The sequence below is a fragment of the Cervus canadensis genome, chromosome 1, assembly GCF_019320065.1.
Source record: "Cervus canadensis isolate Bull #8, Minnesota chromosome 1, ASM1932006v1, whole genome shotgun sequence".
In the NCBI taxonomy this organism is placed as follows: domain Eukaryota; kingdom Metazoa; phylum Chordata; class Mammalia; order Artiodactyla; family Cervidae; genus Cervus; species Cervus canadensis.
Genome location: NC_057386.1, coordinates 6,462,996 through 6,481,456, shown reverse-complemented (window position 1 = coordinate 6,481,456; position 18,461 = coordinate 6,462,996). Strand labels below are relative to the sequence as shown.

Sequence of the window (18,461 nt, the reverse complement as noted above, 5' to 3'; positions counted from 1 at the left end):
CCCAGGGCCGTCTGTAGACTAGAAGCCATCACCCCACTTGCCCACCTCCCTAAGCGGGTGTCAACACAGCTGAACGTGCTGGATGGGCAAGGTGAGCACCTGGGGACCGGCCAGCTGTCAGGCCCTCGGCCCCCCTCCCCCGGGGCCATCAGCAGCAGAGAGGGTGCTGACCCCATCTGACCTCCAGCAGGACAGACGCTGGGCAAACAGCAAGGAGCAAAGGAGCCAGACCGGCAGGGGTGAAGGGCCCTGGTTTGCCGTCAGTGACGTGGTCACCTCGGGCCACTTCCTTCCGGGACTGTGGCTGCCCGGCTGGGAGGCGGAGCGGAACGCGGCCGCCCGACTCCGTGGCTGTCAGCTCCAGATTGCCACATAAATCAACCTGGCTTTACGACGCTAATAAATTTGTGTCCAAAATTTGGTTTGGAGCCTGAGGCAGCAGAATGGTTTGATTCGCTTTGTCCTTAAGCAAGAGGGAATGTAATTGGAGAAGGGTAAGCACAGATGTTTTAATTGACTTTTCAGCAAAACAGCTGGGCAGCCCCCAGGGAGGGTCCCAGCCCCAGGAGGCAGGGTCACCGTGGACACATCCCAGCCTCGCCCACCCCGCAAGGCCTCCTGGGAGGCAGCTCCGATGGCGAACGGGCAAGGGGCATCTTTTCAGGAGGGTGGAAGATAACGGGATGCTGGAAGAGCTGTGAGGACGGAAGACGCACGACAAGAGTGAGAAAGCAGGTCGCGGCCTATTGAGACATGGTGTTCTCACAGTCCGGGGGCTGCCCCCCGGCGCCCGAAGGGAGGGCTGGGACCGCCTGCGGACTCCCCGTGTTCTCGCAAAGCCCGTGTCCCCCTCCCCGAGACCACCGTGGGCCTCAGAAGACCTGGCGTCCACGCTCTGTCCAAAGTTTGAAGACAGTTGAGATGCTCGGGGATGGAGGGGGCGGGGAGCAGGCTTGCAGGGATTCCCTGGAGAGCCGAGCAAGGCACTGAGATCAAAGGACGGAGGGGCAGGGACCCCACCCCAGAGGCTGCTCCTGTCCACTGCTCTGGGCTCCAGGACAGGAGGATTTGGCCCAGGGCCGGGGCCTCGCCAGGGAGGGCCAGGAGGAGCCCCCTGAGGTCCTGAAGCAGGAGAAGGCACGTTGAAAATGCAGTTCATTTGAGTCACCCGTGTCTCCAAGGGAGGCTGGCCCAACAGGTGCATGCATGATTGTGTGTGGGGGCGGGTACTACGTGGAGCTGGTGAGGTGCCCGGGGAACCTGGCCCTCCTTCCATGGGAAGGGTGAGCAGGGCCCTATCTCACCCCATGGCGCCCAAGGGACATGGAGACCATGAACATCGGGCTGTACCCACAGCCCGGCTCGAAAGGGAGCCCCTGTTAGTGTTGGGGGGGGACAGGGACATCGGGGGGCAGGCCCGACCTCTCTTACGGGGTGGGAACCATGGGCTACATGCCTGGGGTGCTCCCAGCCACGGAGGTGACAGCCGGGGGTCGCTCCCCCCCAGTGCCCCTTGAACGCTGGCCCCTGCCCCCCCAGCCCTGGCACTGCAGGAGGCCCACGGATCCCTCCCGGGGATGTGTGGGCTGCTGTGTCTGCGAGGAAAGGGCTGCTTCCGCCCGCTGCTCCGGAGTCATCGTGGACTCAGGGGCCCGGGACAGGTGTTGGCGCCCTTGCGTGGCCCTCGCTGCTCTGGTCTGGGGCCCCTGGGGCCGATTAGCACGTCTGGTCCTTGTCACTGGCTGGCCTGGCACTCCCCTAGGAGAGGTGCTTGGCACCTCCAGGCCTGGCGGGAAGGTGAGCCCTGCCAGGCCCAGTGGGGAGGAGGCGAGGGGCCTGGGCTTCCCCTGATGGAGCAGGTTTCCCAGACGAAGATGCAGGATGGGCTGGGAGAGAGGGTGGGGGCCCGTGTCTGGTGTAAACAGTGGCCGCGCCAGCACTGCATCTCTACTCTCCAAGCAGAGGCCTCGATCCCAGTAACCCGTCCTAGAACCTGGGGGCGGCCGCGTGCCCTGCTGTGGGCCTCGGCTGGCCGGGGGCAGCCCCAGGCAAGAGGATCTGGAGGAGAGCGACCCCAGGTGCAGGCTGTGTGGAATCCTGCGTGGGGAGAAGGTCCCCTCCAAGAGCCCGGGTCTTGCCTGCCCCGCTGAGCCCAGGGAGGCCACGAGCCCTGGGCTCTGCCAGTCGGGGGCCCCTACCCCGCTGGTCACCAGACACGTCCTGCCGTCAGAGCTTGGTCTCGCTGAGGACGATGTTGGCGGTGACAAAGAAGAAGCAGGAGAAAGCCCAGAGCAGCACGAAGCCCACCCAGAAGGTGTGGCGGAAGGGGGACCTGTGCTTGTTGACGGTCCCATAGCCGAAGGCCAGCTGGGTGTCCTTGCGGCAGAGGTACACCAGGAAGGCCGGGATGACGTACTGGATGCCTGTGCCCGCGTAGGCCCCCGTGATGCCCACCAGGGACTCCAGGTCGTGGGTGCAGAAGGCCACCAGCACGGGGGGCAGCAGGGTGATGGTGGGGAACACCACGCGGTCCACAACCCAGGGGTACGTGCCCCCCTCGCGGTGGAAGAGCGTCTTCCAGTTGTTGCGGAGGGTCACGGCGATGATGGGGAAGTTGGTGCTGATGGTGAAGACGGGGAAGAGGCCCAGGAAGAAGCGCACGGCGGCCAGGCCCACCACATCGCAACGCGCGAAGTTGAGGGTGTACATGTCCAGCAGGCTGTCGCCGCGGAAGCAGAAGATGGCGGTGAAGGAGAGGAGCCCGTAGAACGCCAGGATGAGCACGTAGTCCAGCAGGACCAGGCGCGTGAGGTGGCGCTTGGAGGAGACGGGGGTGAGGAGCGATGGCAGGGAGTGCTGGCACATGAAGGAGTAGACGCACACGCCCAGCAGGTTCCGGATGCCCGAGAGGTCGGCCAGCGGCGGGCGCCCCTCCCCGCGCCCGTGCGCGATGCGCACCAGGGCCAGCACGATCATGATGGCGAAGGCTGGAAGACAGGACGGGGGTCAGGCAGGCAGGGAGGAGGGGCAGCCAGACGGGCCCGTCTGGGGCCCGGGGGCAGCGACCGCAGGACCCAAGCCCCGAGGGAAAGCACATTAAGATTTCCAAGGCTGTGAGTCATCCTCAGGGGGCAGGCCGGCGGTGGCTGCTGCTGTTGGGGACATCCCGCCCACTCCCCCCACCCGCAGGTCCAGGAAGGTGTGTGTGGGGGGTTTGCTGGGCACGGCAGGAGGGCGATCAGCGGAGTAGCCACGCGCTACTGGAGTGCAGTCTCCCTTACTGGCCCCAGGGCTCTGGGGTTGCGGGGGGGTGGTTTCCCGCCAGCTTCCTGGCAGAGAGCAGGCCTGGAGCAGGGTTCTGGTTGCTCTTCTTCCTTTGGTTTAAAGACTGTGTTGTCTGAGGATTGAGGGGTAGAAGGGGTGGTGGAGGGCACAGAGTGCTTGGGAGGAGCCGTCCTCCTGGGTGAGGAGGGGGTGGGGGGAACGGGTGGTACCCAGAGTCACTGGAGGCCAGAAACGCACCAGGGACCAATGCTGGGGGAGCTGAGGCCAGGGCTGGAGGCCGAGGCTGGGTGGCTCTGTTCTCCTGGATGGTAGGGGGCAGGAAGCAACTCTGCCCCGGTTGTGCTGCAGAAAGGGAAGGGGATCGGGGACCCTGTTGACAGCAGGCAGAGCTCCGGGCTGGCTGCACTCTTATTGCGGGCCTCACACCCCGAGCCGCTGCTCCTGAACGTCAGCGCCTGGAAGACAGACGCACTTGCAGATCCTGTGGATGCCGAGTCTCTGGCTTCCCAAATCTGTCATCCAGAGTTCCCAGAACTGCCACCGTGAGGCGCTCCACACACCCAGAGACCCCCGGCGTTCCTGTCTCCAGTGCCAGAGCACACACCCCTGCTGTCTCTGCTCAGACCAGGCCTGACAGCCCCTCCAACCTGGGCCCCCACCGTTCAGGTAAAGCTCACCGTGACACCTGACATTTCTCGGGCAGTGACGCAAGTGACGGTGAAGGGACAGTGGCTGAAGAGCCTGGCTGCTGGCCACGTGGCTCCTGCCTGCCAGGCTGTCGCAGGCTCGGGGCTCCCCCCAGGTGGGAGGCTGGGGATCTCCCCACTGTGCCCTTCAGGCCAGATCACACCATCCATGCCCCGGAAGGGAGCCCTTTCTCTGAGGACGCCCAGGAAGCCAGACTACTGTCTGCCCACAGTGAACTTGGGAGCAGGACGGATGGAAGTGTCATCTATTACTTTTAATCGGAGCTGCCGACGCCGCTGGGCACTAGTCGGGAGGAGGGGAGCCAGGGAACAGGCCGTGGAAATTGCCAATAAAGATGATTTGTTTCTGAGGCTCTCAGCTGCACCCATCCCTGCTGCTCCTGATTCCGGGGGACCCACAACTGAGGGCATCAGAGGTCCTGCCAGCGCTGGTCAGTCAAGGGGAAGCGGCAACCCAGTTCCCCTCTCGGGGACACCCGAGACCCCGGTGGTCTGGCTTGTCTGTTTTCTCGGGGTGGGTGCAGCGTGGTGGGGCGGGTCAGAGATCTGCATAGGAGAGCTGCATCCAGAAAGTGCACTGGGGCGGCGTGATGGCGGGGGGTGGCAGACCCAGGGGAAAGGCCGGACAGGGTGGAGGTGGAGTCCCCCACGTGCCAGGGAGTCTCGGGCTTCCCTGGTGGCTGAGTGGTAGAGAATCCTCCGGCAGTGCAAGAATCACAGGAGACACGGGTTCGATCCCTGGTTCCCCTGGAGGGGGGCGTGCTAACCCACTCAGCACTCTTGCCTGGAGAATCCAATGGACAGAGGAGCCTGGTGGGCTACAGTCCATGGGGTCACAAAGAGCCGGACACAACTGAAGTGACTTGGCACGCAGGCAGGGAGTCCGTCCTGGGCCAGAAAGGGTTACGAAGCAGAGCTGAGCGGGTGGGGTGGCTACAGCTGGCCCTGGGCCCACCTGGTGATTAGCTAGTCACGGGGCTGCAGCGGACAGTTCTAGCGGAGGTGGGCCACCTGAGGCGGGGCAGAGGCCAAGGGGGCAGCCGCTACAAGGCAGGAGCTCAGCCCCGCTGCGCCACCGCCCGAGTGTCTGGTGGTGACCTGGCACTACTCCTCGCCCAGGCCGAGGCTGGCGTGTGCTGTGAAAGAGGCACGTGGAGAACCCTCCAGCGCTCTGCTGAACTTGGCCGAGGGGCCCTGGGTCTGGTGGGCGTGCGGGAGGCAGGAGATGCTGGCTGTTCGGACGTGAGCCTATCCCTGCTCCCTGCAGCTAGGAGGCTGGCTGGCGCGTCTCTCCTCATCTTCCTCCTCGGCTCTAAGTCTCCAAGACGCGGTAAGAAACACAGGCAGAATCTGGCTTGCTGACTTCAGAACGAGCTACCTGGTCGGTCCTGACGGGTGGCTCTGACCTTGAGGGGTCGTGGCACCAGGGGTGCGAGGCCCGACCTCCCCAGAGCCGGCTGGTCCTGCCCTCGGGACCACACGCCTTCCCTCTGGGCCCGTCCCTCCCCTGGGGCTGCCAGAGGAGCAGAGTTCAACAGCCGTCTTCTAGATTGATTGTCCCGTCCCTGGGAGATGGCTGCTCCAAAAACTCCTTGGGTCTGACCGTAAATCAAGATGAAACGAGGGTGACAGGTTGTGAGCTACGGCTGTGGCCGGGAAGCGCGGTGGAGCGCGGGGCTCTGAACGCACACAGGATGCCCAGGGCTCTGGTGCGGCCACTGACAGCTCGCGCCCCAGGGTCGCGGCCACGTGGGAGGGGGGATGGGGCAGTGGGCATACTGACATCCAGGCAGGCAGAACCTGCAGCTCCCCAGGGCACACACGGCAGGCTGGGCTTCTCTCCGAGCCTCACAGGCTGTGTTCAGAGAGCCCACGTGATGCCTGGGGTTGCAGTCCGCATCCGTCCACTTCCACCTGTGTCCCGCACCAGGAGTCCTGCTCCAAGGAGTGGGGAGGAGGTGCGGCGAGCTGCTGGGGAGGCGGCCCTGGGGGTGGGGGGAGCAGCTGGGGGCCTGACACACGGCTCCCAAGGAGTGGCTGTCGGCCTCGGAAGGGGCAGCTGCAGGGTGACAAGCGGGGTCAGGAGGCTTCTCCTTTAATATCTGCGGCACCAGCCCGGAGGAAAAACAACCGAGCCTGTTTTGTATGAATCAAGGGGGCTCACCCGGACCATTTATTCATTCATTCATTTAGCAGTGACGTCCTGAGGGTCTCCTGTGCCGATAACTACTCTGGGCATCTGCGGATGGTGCCCTGTGCCAACAGGAACGGTCCTAGTCCTTCTAGAGCCTACAGTCCAGGGGGCCCACCAGGTGGAACTTATAGGGGAGAGATGACAACAAAAGGACCGGCTAACAGCCACGTGGGCTACGGTGGGGAGGTGGGGAGAGCCTGGTCTCAGGAGGTCCAAGCCAGGCGGTCAGAGGGGAACCAGGCGCCAGAGTCGCTTCGGAAGAACCCGCTGGGCTGCACCCGTCGCGGTGCAGGAGGGGAGGGTCAGCCCGATGGGACAGGGATGGGGTCAGGGCCCCTGGACATCACTTGCTGCCATGCCCTGTTCCACCCTCAGAGTACTGATCCACCTTTAGCCCCTCCTGCACTGCCTCGGGAGAGAGACAAGGCAGAGAGGCAGACAGGAGCGGGAGGCAGGTCCTAATCTCTGTACAGATCCTGAGCCCTGAGCGGGCAGCTTGGAGGAGACACCTCCCTGATTCCTTTTCTGAGGAGGTCAGGTTGAAAGTAACGTCTACACCAGGACGGGCCCTCCGGCTCAGGCACGTCCAGTTGGCGGTCGCAGCTCAGTGGGGTCACGTCGTTGCCAGCTTTCCCTCCCGGGGATGTCAGAGGCCTCAAGTATGGCGGTCAAGGTAAAATCTTACACCAAGACGCAGGCTCACGGCAGTTAACAAGGCATCAGCGAGGCCCCTAGGGTGCTCCGCCGAGAAACGCCCCTCGGTCACCTGCCCTGATTTGCACATGACACTTACGAGACACAGGGCTGAGCTGTGAAATGGGGCTGTCTTTAAAAAGCCCAACGAAAGGCGAGCTCTCAGTTGCCTGGGGCTGTGACCGCCTGGGAGGCCTGCCCTGCAAGGGGAGGAGATGTTTCGGAAGTGGCCTCTGGTCCTGGGTCACCGAGTCAGAGGGACGTGTCGGTAAAAGTTGGAGCTAGAACAGAGCTCCTCTGGAAGGTGGCCCAGCCCTGACCCCTGCTGTCTCCTCTGCGGGCCCTGGAAGGAACACAGCTGTCACGGGAGGAGAAGGGACACGTGTCCACTAAGGCCAGGTCCCTCATCCTTGACCCCGGAGCACACAACACGAGGAGCCACGACCGAGAGCCAAGGGTGAAGGCGATGGACTCCTTCCAGCGGTGCCCCGGGCGGGGGCCGAGCCGGCAGCCCAGCCCCTCCCCGCGGGCCAGCGCTGTGCCGTGCATCGCCCGGCAGGGGCCTGGTGCTGCCTCCCTCCCTGAGCTCCGGGCCTGGCCCCAGATGCTGCCCCCCACACACCCTGCTGTTCTCGGAGCCCCGCGAGTGGCTCCTCTCCCACACGTGTGAGGCGCAGGCCGTCCGCCAAGGCGGCTGTCGGGGGGACGGCGCCCTCCTCTCCAAGCGGGGAACCAGCGTGCCACGGCTGATTACGAATGGCCGTGGATGCCCAGCCCAGCTCGGGCACCGGTGCCCCAGGCGGGGAGCTGGGTCCCGGAGAGAATCCAGCTTCCTCCTTCAACCCCCAGTGCCCCTGGGTCATCAGAGCTGGGCTGCCCCCAGCCCCCAACCCTGAGACTCAGGAGGGCTGGGAGGAGCTGATGGGGTAACGTCAGCCTGAGCTGAGAACGCTGAAGATCAAGCAGTTTCTCGGCCCTAAAGGCAGGAACAAGTGGCTGGGCAATTGTTCCTTATAGAATAGGACTGGCTGGGCAGGTTGCCAGGACATGCAGGTCAGGGGTGTGAGTTGCAGCTCAGCCTGCAAAGCTCTAACCCCTCGGAGAGAACAGGAGAGAGGGAGGGAGGGAGGGGGCCGCTGCTTTTCTTCTGAACGAGCTTAAGTCCTCAAGTTACAATGGGTTCAACTCCTGACCCTGAACTGTGTGAGCCTGGAGTGGTCACTTCGCTTCTTAGTGCCTCTGTTTCATCATAAAAAAAAGGAGATGCTCGTGGGTGTGGGGAGATGGAATAAGATGTTATGTAAAGAGGCGGCAAAGGTCCGTCTAGTCAAAGCTGTGGTTTTTCCAGCAGTCACGTATGGATGTGAGAGCTGGACTATAAAGAAAGCTAAGCGCCAAAGAACTGATGCTTTTGAACTGTGGTGTTGGAGAAGACTCTTGAGCGTCCCTTGGACTGCAAGGAGATCCAACCAGTCCATCCTAAAGGAAATCAGTCCTGAATATTCTTTGGAAGGACTGATGTTGAAGCTGAAACTCCAATACTTTGGCCTCCTGATGTGAAGAACTGACTCATTGGAAAAGACCCTGATGCTGGGAAAGATTGAAGGTGGGAGGAGAAGGGGAAGACAGAGGATGAGATGGTTGGATGGCATCACTGACTCGATGGACATGAGTTTGAGCAAGCTTTGGGAGTCGGTGAGGGACAGGGAAGCCTGGCATACGGAAGTCCATGGGGTCGCAGAGAGTCAGACACGAGTGAGTGACTGAACTGAACTGAATTGAATAAGGCATACGGCAGGGCGTGGCCCACGGCAATCATTCAAAAACACGTCCGTCCCTTTTATCATCACAGAAACCTTACTTCCCATCCTGATAGCCCAGGCCAGCAGGAAAACCTGAAAAACCCAAGTCCTCACCTAATCCTCCTTTTGCGCAAGGAGGGTCCTGGGGTCAACCCACGACCCCACTCAGGTCAAGTCACAGTCATGACCCTTCCCTGCTGAGCGTCTCTGGCCCAGGCTTCAGCTAATCTCTGGGGGTCGAGGAGGACCCGCGGCAGGATGCTCATACCTGCTCTGTGACCCAGAGCCATCTCTTCCTGCTCCACTGAAGGTCACACGAGGTCAAGCTGTCCCCAACACCGGTGGTCTGTGGGGACTCGGCGAGTGCTCTCTGTACGGGGCTGGGTGGGAACCGGAAGGGAATTGCTTGGGCTCTTTGGTGCTCATGTCGGCCCATCCTTCTGGGCATCACCCTCCCACCTGAGCTCAGGCTGTGGTCGGGGCAGGGGCTCCTTTCACACCCAGAGAGGACAGGACACAAGGACACACTCGCTCTCTGGCTGGGAGGGGTTCCCTCGGGGGAGAAGGGAAGCCCCCTGAGCAGACGCACTCGGCTCCAGAAGCAGCGTGGCCCTGGGTCAGATTTCATGCCAGGCCCACAAGACATTCTGTGATTGCTGGCCTTGCCTGCATGACTTGCACAAGTCCCCTGGGTTTTGATGAAGGAAGGGACTTTAGATCTGACTGCCTTCCCCTGCTGGATCAGCCCCCGAGGTTTTTGGAGGATTCTAGCTTGGTGGGCATCGTTATCATCTCAGAGGCAGGAGAGAAGGGTGTTTAAGTAAACAACTTAAGGGACGGAGGTTCTGCTCCAGAAGGACTCAGGGCAGAGCCTCGAGTGTGTCAGGAGGAGCGGGTCGTTGATCAAGGGCAGGTATTTGAGTCTCTGAAGCAATCAAGCCTTGAGTATGAAATCAAGAGCTCTGGCCTTTTCATCCCTCGACTTTCTACACCCTCAAGGCACTGCAAGTGGTGACTGGGAGGGCGGGCGGGCTCTCGGTTCTTCCTTCTTAAGCTGTCTGAGCCGGCTGGCAGAGTGCAGCCCAGGGGCCTCTGGCTGGCGGGCAGGCTAATCTCCTTTGGGGAGATCAGAAACATAAAACTTCCACACCTGTCGCCTTTCGGCTCAGTCCTTTCTAAACCTTTTCTTCTTCTCCTTCCCCCTCAGAGTCGGAAGCCCTGACCCCTGATGTGACCGCACCTGGGGTGACTGCGTGCTTCCCAGGGGGGTGCTGGGAATAATCCGCCTGCCAGTGCAGCTGGGGACAGGGCCGCTAAAGAGGTCAAATGAGGTCAGAAGGGTGGACCCTAATCTGATGAGATACGTGCTTTTTTTTTTTTAAAGAAATTAAAAAAAAAATTAGTTATTTTGGCTGCTCTGGGTCTTCATTACTGTAGGTGGGCTTTCTCTAGTTGGGACGAGCGGGGGTCACTCTTTGCTGTGGTGCCCGGGCTTCTCTTGTTGCAGACCACCAGCTCTAGGGCACGCGAGCTTAAGCTGCTCCGCGGCACGTGGGACGTTCCCAGACCAGGGACCGAACCCGTGTTCCCTGCACTGCCAGGCGGACTCTTAGCCACTGGACCACCCGGGAAGTCCCACGTGCGCTTATAAAAAGAGAAAGGGAGACAGAGCACGCGCTGTCTGCACACACAGAGGAAAAGCCACGTGACGGCATGGTGAGCAGGTGGTCGTCTGCAAGCCAGGGAGGGAGGTCTCACCAGAAACCAGCCCTGAAGGCTCCTTGATCCTGCGCTTCCAGCCTCCAGAACTGAGAAAATAGACCTCTGCTGTTTAAGCCACTGGTTCATGGTATCGTTACGACAGCCTGAGCCCACTAAAGCAGCTGATGAGCAGCGGCTGGGTGCAGAGAGAAACCAGGAAGGCCAGAAAGAGGGGAGGCAGTGCTGTGACAAGGGTGTGGGGCGGCTCCCCGGGGTCTGAAGGTAGATTCCGGGGCTGCCCAGGGCCACGGCTGCCCTGATACGGCCACCCGACCTGGCTGCTTGGCTGGGGTTCACCCTGGCTCGCAGGCAGCCTGATTCTGAGCAGAGGCGTGCCCGTAACCCTCGTCTGTCAGGCACCTCGCCTGTCTGGGCCTCATCCCCCTCCCTCTTCTGGAGTCCAGGCAGCTGGCCTGCCGACCTCCTGGACGAGCAGGAGTCCATGCCTGAAGGCCAGGTCAGCACAGGTGTCGGCCACACGCAGGGCAGAGCTGCCGATAGCAGAGGCCGCTCAGAGGGGAGAGCCAGCCAGGGTCTCTGCTTGGGGCCGAGCCGAGCTCTGAGGTCAGCCCTGCCGCTAATGAAAGGGGCCATTTGGTGACATGTGGCTGGCCCTTCAGCAAGCTTTAATTAAGTGTCCACTCTACCCTAAGAGCCTTAAGACAGCAACCTCCACTTCTTCTCCTTTCAACTGACCTCTGAGTCTGCAGAGAGAACTTTTGGAAAACCAAGAATAAAATGAAGACCAGAGTGAAAAACATACATAGAAAGGTTTTCCTGGATTCCCTCCGCTGGCTGTGTAACAAGTGAAAGCTGGACACAAGGAGAGCCCTGGACAGTGGCCCGAGGCGGGGGGTGTCGGGGGTGGGGGCAGCAGCAAAGGCGCAGGACGAAGCCTGGCTGGGAGGGCAGACGGGGGTCCATGTGCTACTTTCATTTGGGAGGGGGGGCTCCTTGCTGGCCTTCCGAGAAGCACCAGTTGCGTGAGGGGACAGCACTGCGTGGCCGTGAAGGAATTCAAACAACGAGCTGGCCTGTCGAGCCAACAGGATGTGGGGAACAGATGGCCCAGGCGTGGACGACCCCGGGCTGCTGGTGGTGACGGATGAGAGCAGTCCCAGCAGGAGACGCTCAGCTGAGATCAGTCATGGATCCACGGGGGGAGTTGGCCACTCGGCCACAGATAATTCTGGGGACGGGCAAAATTGGAGCCCTCGTGTTCCCAGGTGACGTCCCTTCCCAGAGACCTTCTGCCACTCGGGCCAGCAGCCCCGGGTCCCACCTCTCCCTGCTGGCTCGGCCTGGAGGACAAATCTGGGGCACCTGCCAGGGGGAGGTGGGGTGTGCGGGGGCCGAGGAAATCCACGCAGCTCTGGCGTATGCACAGACCGCGGGGGGGATGGTGCCTGACCCACTTTGAGGGGAGCACAGAGACGGGAATAACGCGCGTGGTGCTGCTCTGAATACACGATCAGAGGGAAGGCAGCCCTGTGGGTCCCCGACAGCCCAGCCCGAGGAGGGCTGCCGCGCCAGAGCTGCCTTTATTAGAGAGAAGCGGTTTTTTAATAACACTGAATGGGGCGCCCCGAGCCGAGCCAGCTGTGTCCCCGAGCGGGAGGCGTCTGCTGGGGGTGGGGCGTGAGGGGGGATTCGGTAAGAGGGGGTGAAGGGATGCCGCCACTGTGGCCCCGTCCAGCCTGAGACCCGTCCCCCTGGCCCCTGCCCTGGGCGGCCCAGGGGCCACGGTCTGCAGCGGTCGGTTAAGCAGCTGAAGGCTCCAGCTCTGGCGTAACATTTGCTGGGGCTGCGGGCACGAAGGACAGAACTGTCGTCTGCGTCCCCTGAGTGTCCCTGGTGGACGTGTGGCTGACAGTGGGAGCTGGGAGTGAGGAGGAAGCCTGGCCTCTCTGTGAGGCCGGCCTGCGTCTCATTACTGGGAGGCTCGGGCATTCCTTGAAGACGTGGGGGTGAGGTTGGTGGAGAGCAGGCAGGCATCCCGTCTGGTGGGCCTGGGGCCCAGCGCTGGGCAGGGGTGGGAGGCTGGACAGAGGCAGCTGGCAACCCTCCAAGATCTCGGCGGGGATACCCAGGGACATAGCTCTTTCTGGGGTGGTTTGGGCCACGTCCCTGACCTCCTGGCCAGCCCCAAGGGAGGCTCACTCTGGGGCCGCTCCTGGGACGTAATGGCCAGAGATGACGATGGTGAGGGCGTGCGCGGGGCTGGTGTCTGGATGCTGGAGCGCTGTGCAGACAGCGCTTTCTACACGATCCCATTGTATCTTCCAGGTCTCCCAAACTCAGCCACCTGGTCTCCCCAGAACTTATTTGAGCAGCAAAAGAAACCAACGGTGGCACTTGTTAGACATGTTCTGACGTTTTCCTGACAATGTGGCTATTTGCAAAGGCCATCGGCCCTTCAGATTGCAATCAGGGGCTTCTGGCGGAGGGCATGGCCGACGCCCTGGAGGGACCGGTCCTCAGGCTTCTCAGCTCATCTGGAGCTCTGGGGCGGGGGGGGGGGGGGCGGTGCTCAGGCGGGGTCCCTGCAGTCTGCCCTGGCCTCAACAGATGGCAGAACAAACTACTCATTACGCTCGAGAAAGCTTCCGGCTCAGCACATCTATTTATGATTTCCCGGTCTCTTCGGCGTTCCTTCTTCCCTGTATCTTCCAAGAACCCAAGCCAGCTGATTGCCACCCTATCTCCCCTCCCCGCGCCTCTCCCCCGGACATCCTGGACCCTAATCTGGGTGGCGGGGAGAGACAGGGTGGGCGGGAAGTGGGAAGGCAGGGGGGACATGGCCACAGAGCTGCCCGTTCAGCAGCAAAATGAAGAGGGGGCTCGTCGCAAACTGACAACTTGACTCATACTCCAGAGGACAAACAGGGCCAGGGTGCTCACTGCCTCTGCAGGAGTTCTAGAAAAACCACCCGGGGTCATTTGGGGCCAGAAGCGAGACCCCCCACCCCACGATATCCCACGGGCAGGGGAGACTCACTCCTTCCCATGGCGGGGTTGCCTGGCGGTTCCCCGGGTAAACGATCTCTGCTCCCTGTCCCCCACCTGCTCTGCCCCGTGCTCTGGGGTCAGGACCGGGGAGACCCCTTCGAGCAGGTCTGCAAAGGAAAATTCCTCGGGTGGCTCCAGCGTCCCGGGCTGGGAACCGAACCCCGGGCTCAGCCACCCGTTAGAAGGCTGGGCTTCCCACCCGAGGGCTTCGTGTCAGAGATGGCTTTCCTTTTCGAGCCCAGAGGCCTGCCTTTCTCAGGGAGACAAACGACAGGCCTGAGCTGTCACCCGTGGTTGATGGAGAGGCTGCGGCCGATTGATTCTCTCTCGGGTCAGAGGGAGAAGAGGGGCAAGGGACTCGCAGCGACAGCCGTGTCACCGCCTCACGCCCCCATGCAAGGCCACGGCAGCCTCACCCTGCCGCCCCGCCAGGGGCTGCCTCCGAGGGCCCGGGGGCTGCAGGTGGAGACCGGAGGAGGCCCCTTGCAGTCCCCTCACTGCCCTGAGTGCGAGGCTCTGGCCAGGAGGAGGAGAACAGAGAGGGGTCATGGGGGGCCGTGGCGGCCCACACTGGGGGAAAGAGCAGCCCATTTTCTAAAGCACTGTGAGCCCCGTCCTGGAGGAAGGCAAGGACCCCAAAAGCAGAACCGGGAGGGGCAGGGGCTGTGGGAGGTGCCCCAAGAGCCCGGGGCCTGGCTGGCGCTGGGAGCTCAGCGCCGCCTCTGTGGGTGGAGCCGGGTCTGACCTGAGCCCGGGGCCGCCTGGGGTCTGTGCCAGACCCCCGCCCTTTATTTACCGTCAGCCTTCCCTCTCCCTCCTAAAACCTTCTCTTCTAACACAAGCACCGCTCGTCACACGCAGACAGGACCTTGTCATGCTACACAGGCCCCTCGGGGATCCTGGGGGATTGGGGAGACCCCTCTGTCAGGCCCATCCACCAGAATGGCAACAGCATCTTTGCTTTGAGACCCAAACCAGTGTGCAACTGATCCCAGAGCGCCTGCCGGGGACGGGGGTGACGGTGACTGCATGCCCTCCGGTCATGGGTCCAGGTGGGTCCTGGACCTACAGGGTGGCTGGCAAGATGTTGTCAGAAACGAATGAACTCCCAGCTGCCGACCTGGTGTGGGGGAGACCCCTGAGCTCCCCCAAGGACGGCAGGGGTCTTGCTCTTTGCAGCATCAGTTGGAAGGTACTATGGTGTCTTTTTATGCTCTAGTGGCCGGGGACTTGAGGTGGCCACCACAGCCTGCTGGGTTTTATGGTTGTACCGCGTGGTGTGTCCATGAGAACAAAGAGCATCTGCTCTCCTGCACTGAAGGGGCCCAGCCCCATCCAGGCCTCTAGGAGCCGCGGAGCACCCCTCTGGGGTGGTGGGGACCCAGTACAGTCGGGACAAGTGGTCCTGGGCTGAGCCCCGCCTTTGCCCCCATTACCTCGAAGTGACTTATCTTTTTTGGGGGCAAAATTTGTCCACCAGTAAAAAGGCACAGGGTACCTGCCTCCTTCCTGCGCTCAGGGGTCCACAGGAGCCCCCTCCACCTTCAGCCCTGGCTGCGAGCCCACGCGGCCGTGTCGGGAAGACTGGGAATGAGGGGAGCAGGGCAGACCTCGAGACGCTTGTCAGACTCACCGATCCATCTCATTAGGGACGTCAGGATCTGCAGGTACTTGGTCTTCTGGACGTCAAAGAAGGTGAAGGGGCCGAGGAGGAGCGTGAAGACGGCCTGGTGACAAAAACGAGAGTGAGAAGGCGCGGAGGCCGGGCGCGTGCGTGTGCGGAGGGCACACTGTTTATGCAGCCTCCAGCCATCACCAGGGCTGCTCCTAACCCAGGTGTGTGCCAGGAACGGCAGAGGCCCCCTGGGGTCAGACAGCACCGCCTGGCGGGTTCCTAGGACCAGAGCTGCAACAGAAACTGAGATCCGTGCGTCTCTGCTGTGCCTCACACCTGTGGTCCTGAGGCTACTTTCTAGGCAAATCCCAGGTGATCTCTTGGGGACATGGCCCTGCTTGCTTCTCTTCTCAGTAAGTGCTGACTGAGGGGGTCACGGGCCCAGCAGCAGGCTGGTGTGAGCACAGGTTAGGAAATGAGGCTCCAAAACAAACCCCAGGTACATCCCGGGTTCTCACAGTTTACTGGGAAGAAAGGACGGAGGGGCGGGGATGCAGGGGCCTGGATGGCCCGGCACAGTGGGAAGGACATCATCCTGAATGGTTCAGAGGACAGGATCAATCGGGATGTCGGTAATCAGCAACCTCTCGAATTCTGAGAGAAGGTGAAGCCTGGAGAATCGGAGCCAGTGTCTCCCAGGGCAGAGCCATCGGAGAAACAGCCTGGACCAGGCAGAGCAGGAAGCCTGGAGTGGACAGGTGTTGGGGGTGGGAGCGGTGGGGGGTCCGGCACTGGCCCCCTCACTGCCCTTCCTCTCTGGAGAACAGGGGAGGGCGAGTGCTTACTTAGGGGGAAAACAGAAGAGAATTCGAACCTGGCCTTAGAGAACTGGGATCTGGGAAAACTGAATCCCCTCTGCAAAAGAGAACAGGGGGCTGGATAAACGTGGCCCTGTGGAGACTGGGGCTGGGGATGGAGGGAAGCTGAGGACCTCCATGGCAAGCTGGCTGCTCCGAGAGCGGCGTGATTAGAAGCTGCTGGGTGGAGTTGCAAGGATGGCACCATTTCCAATCTGCCACTCGGAAGCGGCAGCGGAGGCAGCAGACCTTATTAACATTTACACTGTGCTGTGTTATCACGTTAATGCTAATGACACTCGCCAGAGATGCGGCGGATGGTGCCAAGCCTGAAAGTGGGGAGCAGGGCTCGCTTTGGGGGGGTCGGGGCTGGCCCTGGGATCTGGGTCAACACGTCCCAGCTGCTTGGCCTGGTGGCCAGGCCCTGGCTCCCCTGATGGGGGTGGGGGTGAGCCCGTCCCACCCCCCACTCCGCCCCGCCTGGAATGGGAGCAGGATGTGGGAGAGGCTGTGACCCCTCATCCAAGTCCATTATCACTGTGAGAATGACAGGAAAGACTGAAGTACCGCTTAAGCAAGGGCTCTAATTAGCTGGGGTGGGTACGGCCTCCTGGCAGTCCCCCGGGGCTGGGAGATTTCTGGAAGGAGCTTCCTCCTGGGGGCCGACAACCAGTCCTGCTTCCGCTCTGGAAGGAGCAGGGGTTTCAGCAGGCGGGGTGACAGGGGAGGCAGAGGACAAGGGCTCTCGAGCAGTCCTCGCTGGTCCTCTGTGGCCTGGGGACACAGGGAGGTGACAGTCACCCAGTCGTGTCCAACTCCTTGCCATCTCATGGACTATAGCCAGCCAGGCTCTTCTGTCCATGGGATTCTCCATGCAAGGATATGGGTTGCCTGCCCTCTTCCAGGGGACATTCCCAAGCCAGGAATCGAACTCTGGTCTCCTGCATTGCAGGCATGGCCCGGGGACACAGAGAGGTGTGGGATCACCAGCTCTCGGCTGGCCGAGCCAGTCTGTCTGCAGCGCCATCAGCAAGTCATTTAGGAAAATTACCACCTCAGGGAAACTTTCCACTGATGAATTTCTCTTTTGAAGGATGGGGGCGGGACATGTCACGTGGAAAAACATGGACCAAACCACCTGCCATAAATGTTCTCCAATGACCCTGCGCTGCTTGAAACTAGACTGTGGAGTGTCTGGGGCCAGGAGTTGGGGGGTTTCACTTCTGACCTGAGACACCTCCAGCTGCGGGTGCTTATGGTGGGGGGGTCAGATCTCATCCTGGAGGCCTAAAGACTGGGTTTTAGAAGGTTCCACTGCGTAAAAACAGGGAGATCACAGAACCTGCCCTGCAGGCAGGCGGGGAATTCTGCTGCTGTGGGCCGCTCGAGGTCTCCTCTCCAGGGGGGACCCCGTCTTCATCCTCCTCCTCGGGAGATACGTCAACATCCTTTTACACACGAGGCCCCATTACATACCCCCCTGTAGACGGGACTCTGCTGAGAGACCCTTCATTTAAAGGGATGGAGCACACAGACCCGCCTCCCAGGGCAGAGTCTGGAAGTGTATGCGAGGCGCCCACCGAATGCCGGGGAGTGTGAGTCGGGCTGGGAATGAGGGTCTAGCCCCGCCGGGCTCTCTGGGACCCACGTGCGTGATAACAGGCCTGTGCTCAGGGTGGGGGCAGGCGGTGAAGGGCTCTTTGGGGAGATCGGGTCAATAGCTGTGATAGCCATGGCTGGACAGCGGCTGGAATGTGTTTTCTTTATCCCCCCAGGTCGGGACCACAGACCGACCGCAGGGCCCGGGAAGACGCAGGGCCGACGGGCAAACAGCAGCTGCACCGGGTGCCCAGACCAAGACACGGCGCAAGCTGGGGCCAATCAAGGAACAGGTGTCCTCTGCAAATTGGTTCAGCCAGACTCGGCGTCCGGGGCGGGAAAGGGCAGGGGGCTCGGCCGGCGGCGTGCGAGGCCTCGCTGCGGTGCAGCTGCGAGGTCTGGGCGGGGGGACGGCCCCAGGGCCCCGGGGGTCCGGCCGGCCTGAGCTCACCGATAGATGCTGAGCAGCCACGCGTGCCTGTCTTCCCTTCTCTTTTTACCCAGAGAAGGAATCAAAAGGCAGGAGACAGTCTGTCCTCCTGGGTTTTCCTGTCCAGCCCGTGTGACATTATAAATTAGCTGGCTCCCCGAGCCATTTCCAGACACCTGAATGCCATTGATCAGTTCAAGCTCGGGATCTGTTCAAGGACTCTCCGAGCCAGACTCATTACAGGAGGCAGGGACACCAACTGCTGCAGCCAAGTGTGTTTCTTTAAAAAAACAACAACAACAAACAGACAAACAAAAAGAACGAATTCTCTGGTCTCTAAATGAAACCTTCAAACTGGTCGCGGGAACAAAGTCCAAGACCTGGGAGGGTGCAGACGGGGCCACGTGTGGGCCTCTCTCATCCGTCTGGTGAGTCGAGACGCCCACCGAAGGCCCCACGGGGTCCTGGGGGGGTCCTGGTGGACAGGAGGCGGCTCACGCCCCCGGCAC

General features: G+C 61.7%; 1 protein-coding gene across 3 annotated transcripts in view; it reads right to left on the bottom strand.

Moving 5' to 3' along the window:
• Window positions 1-484: 484 nt before the first annotated feature.
• The window catches only part of TMEM104 (transmembrane protein 104), a 53,106-nt gene continuing 35,129 nt past the window's right edge, over window positions 485-18,461 (bottom strand). For all 3 annotated transcript variants that reach the window (XM_043459741.1, XM_043459817.1, XM_043459789.1), the window contains exons 9-10: window positions 15,085-15,178; window positions 485-2,987 (exon numbers count right to left, since the gene is read on the bottom strand). In XM_043459741.1, the coding sequence (XP_043315676.1) occupies window positions 2,227-2,987; window positions 15,085-15,178 (855 nt within the window). In that variant the 3' untranslated portion in view covers window positions 485-2,226. The remainder of the gene's footprint in view (window positions 2,988-15,084; window positions 15,179-18,461) is intronic.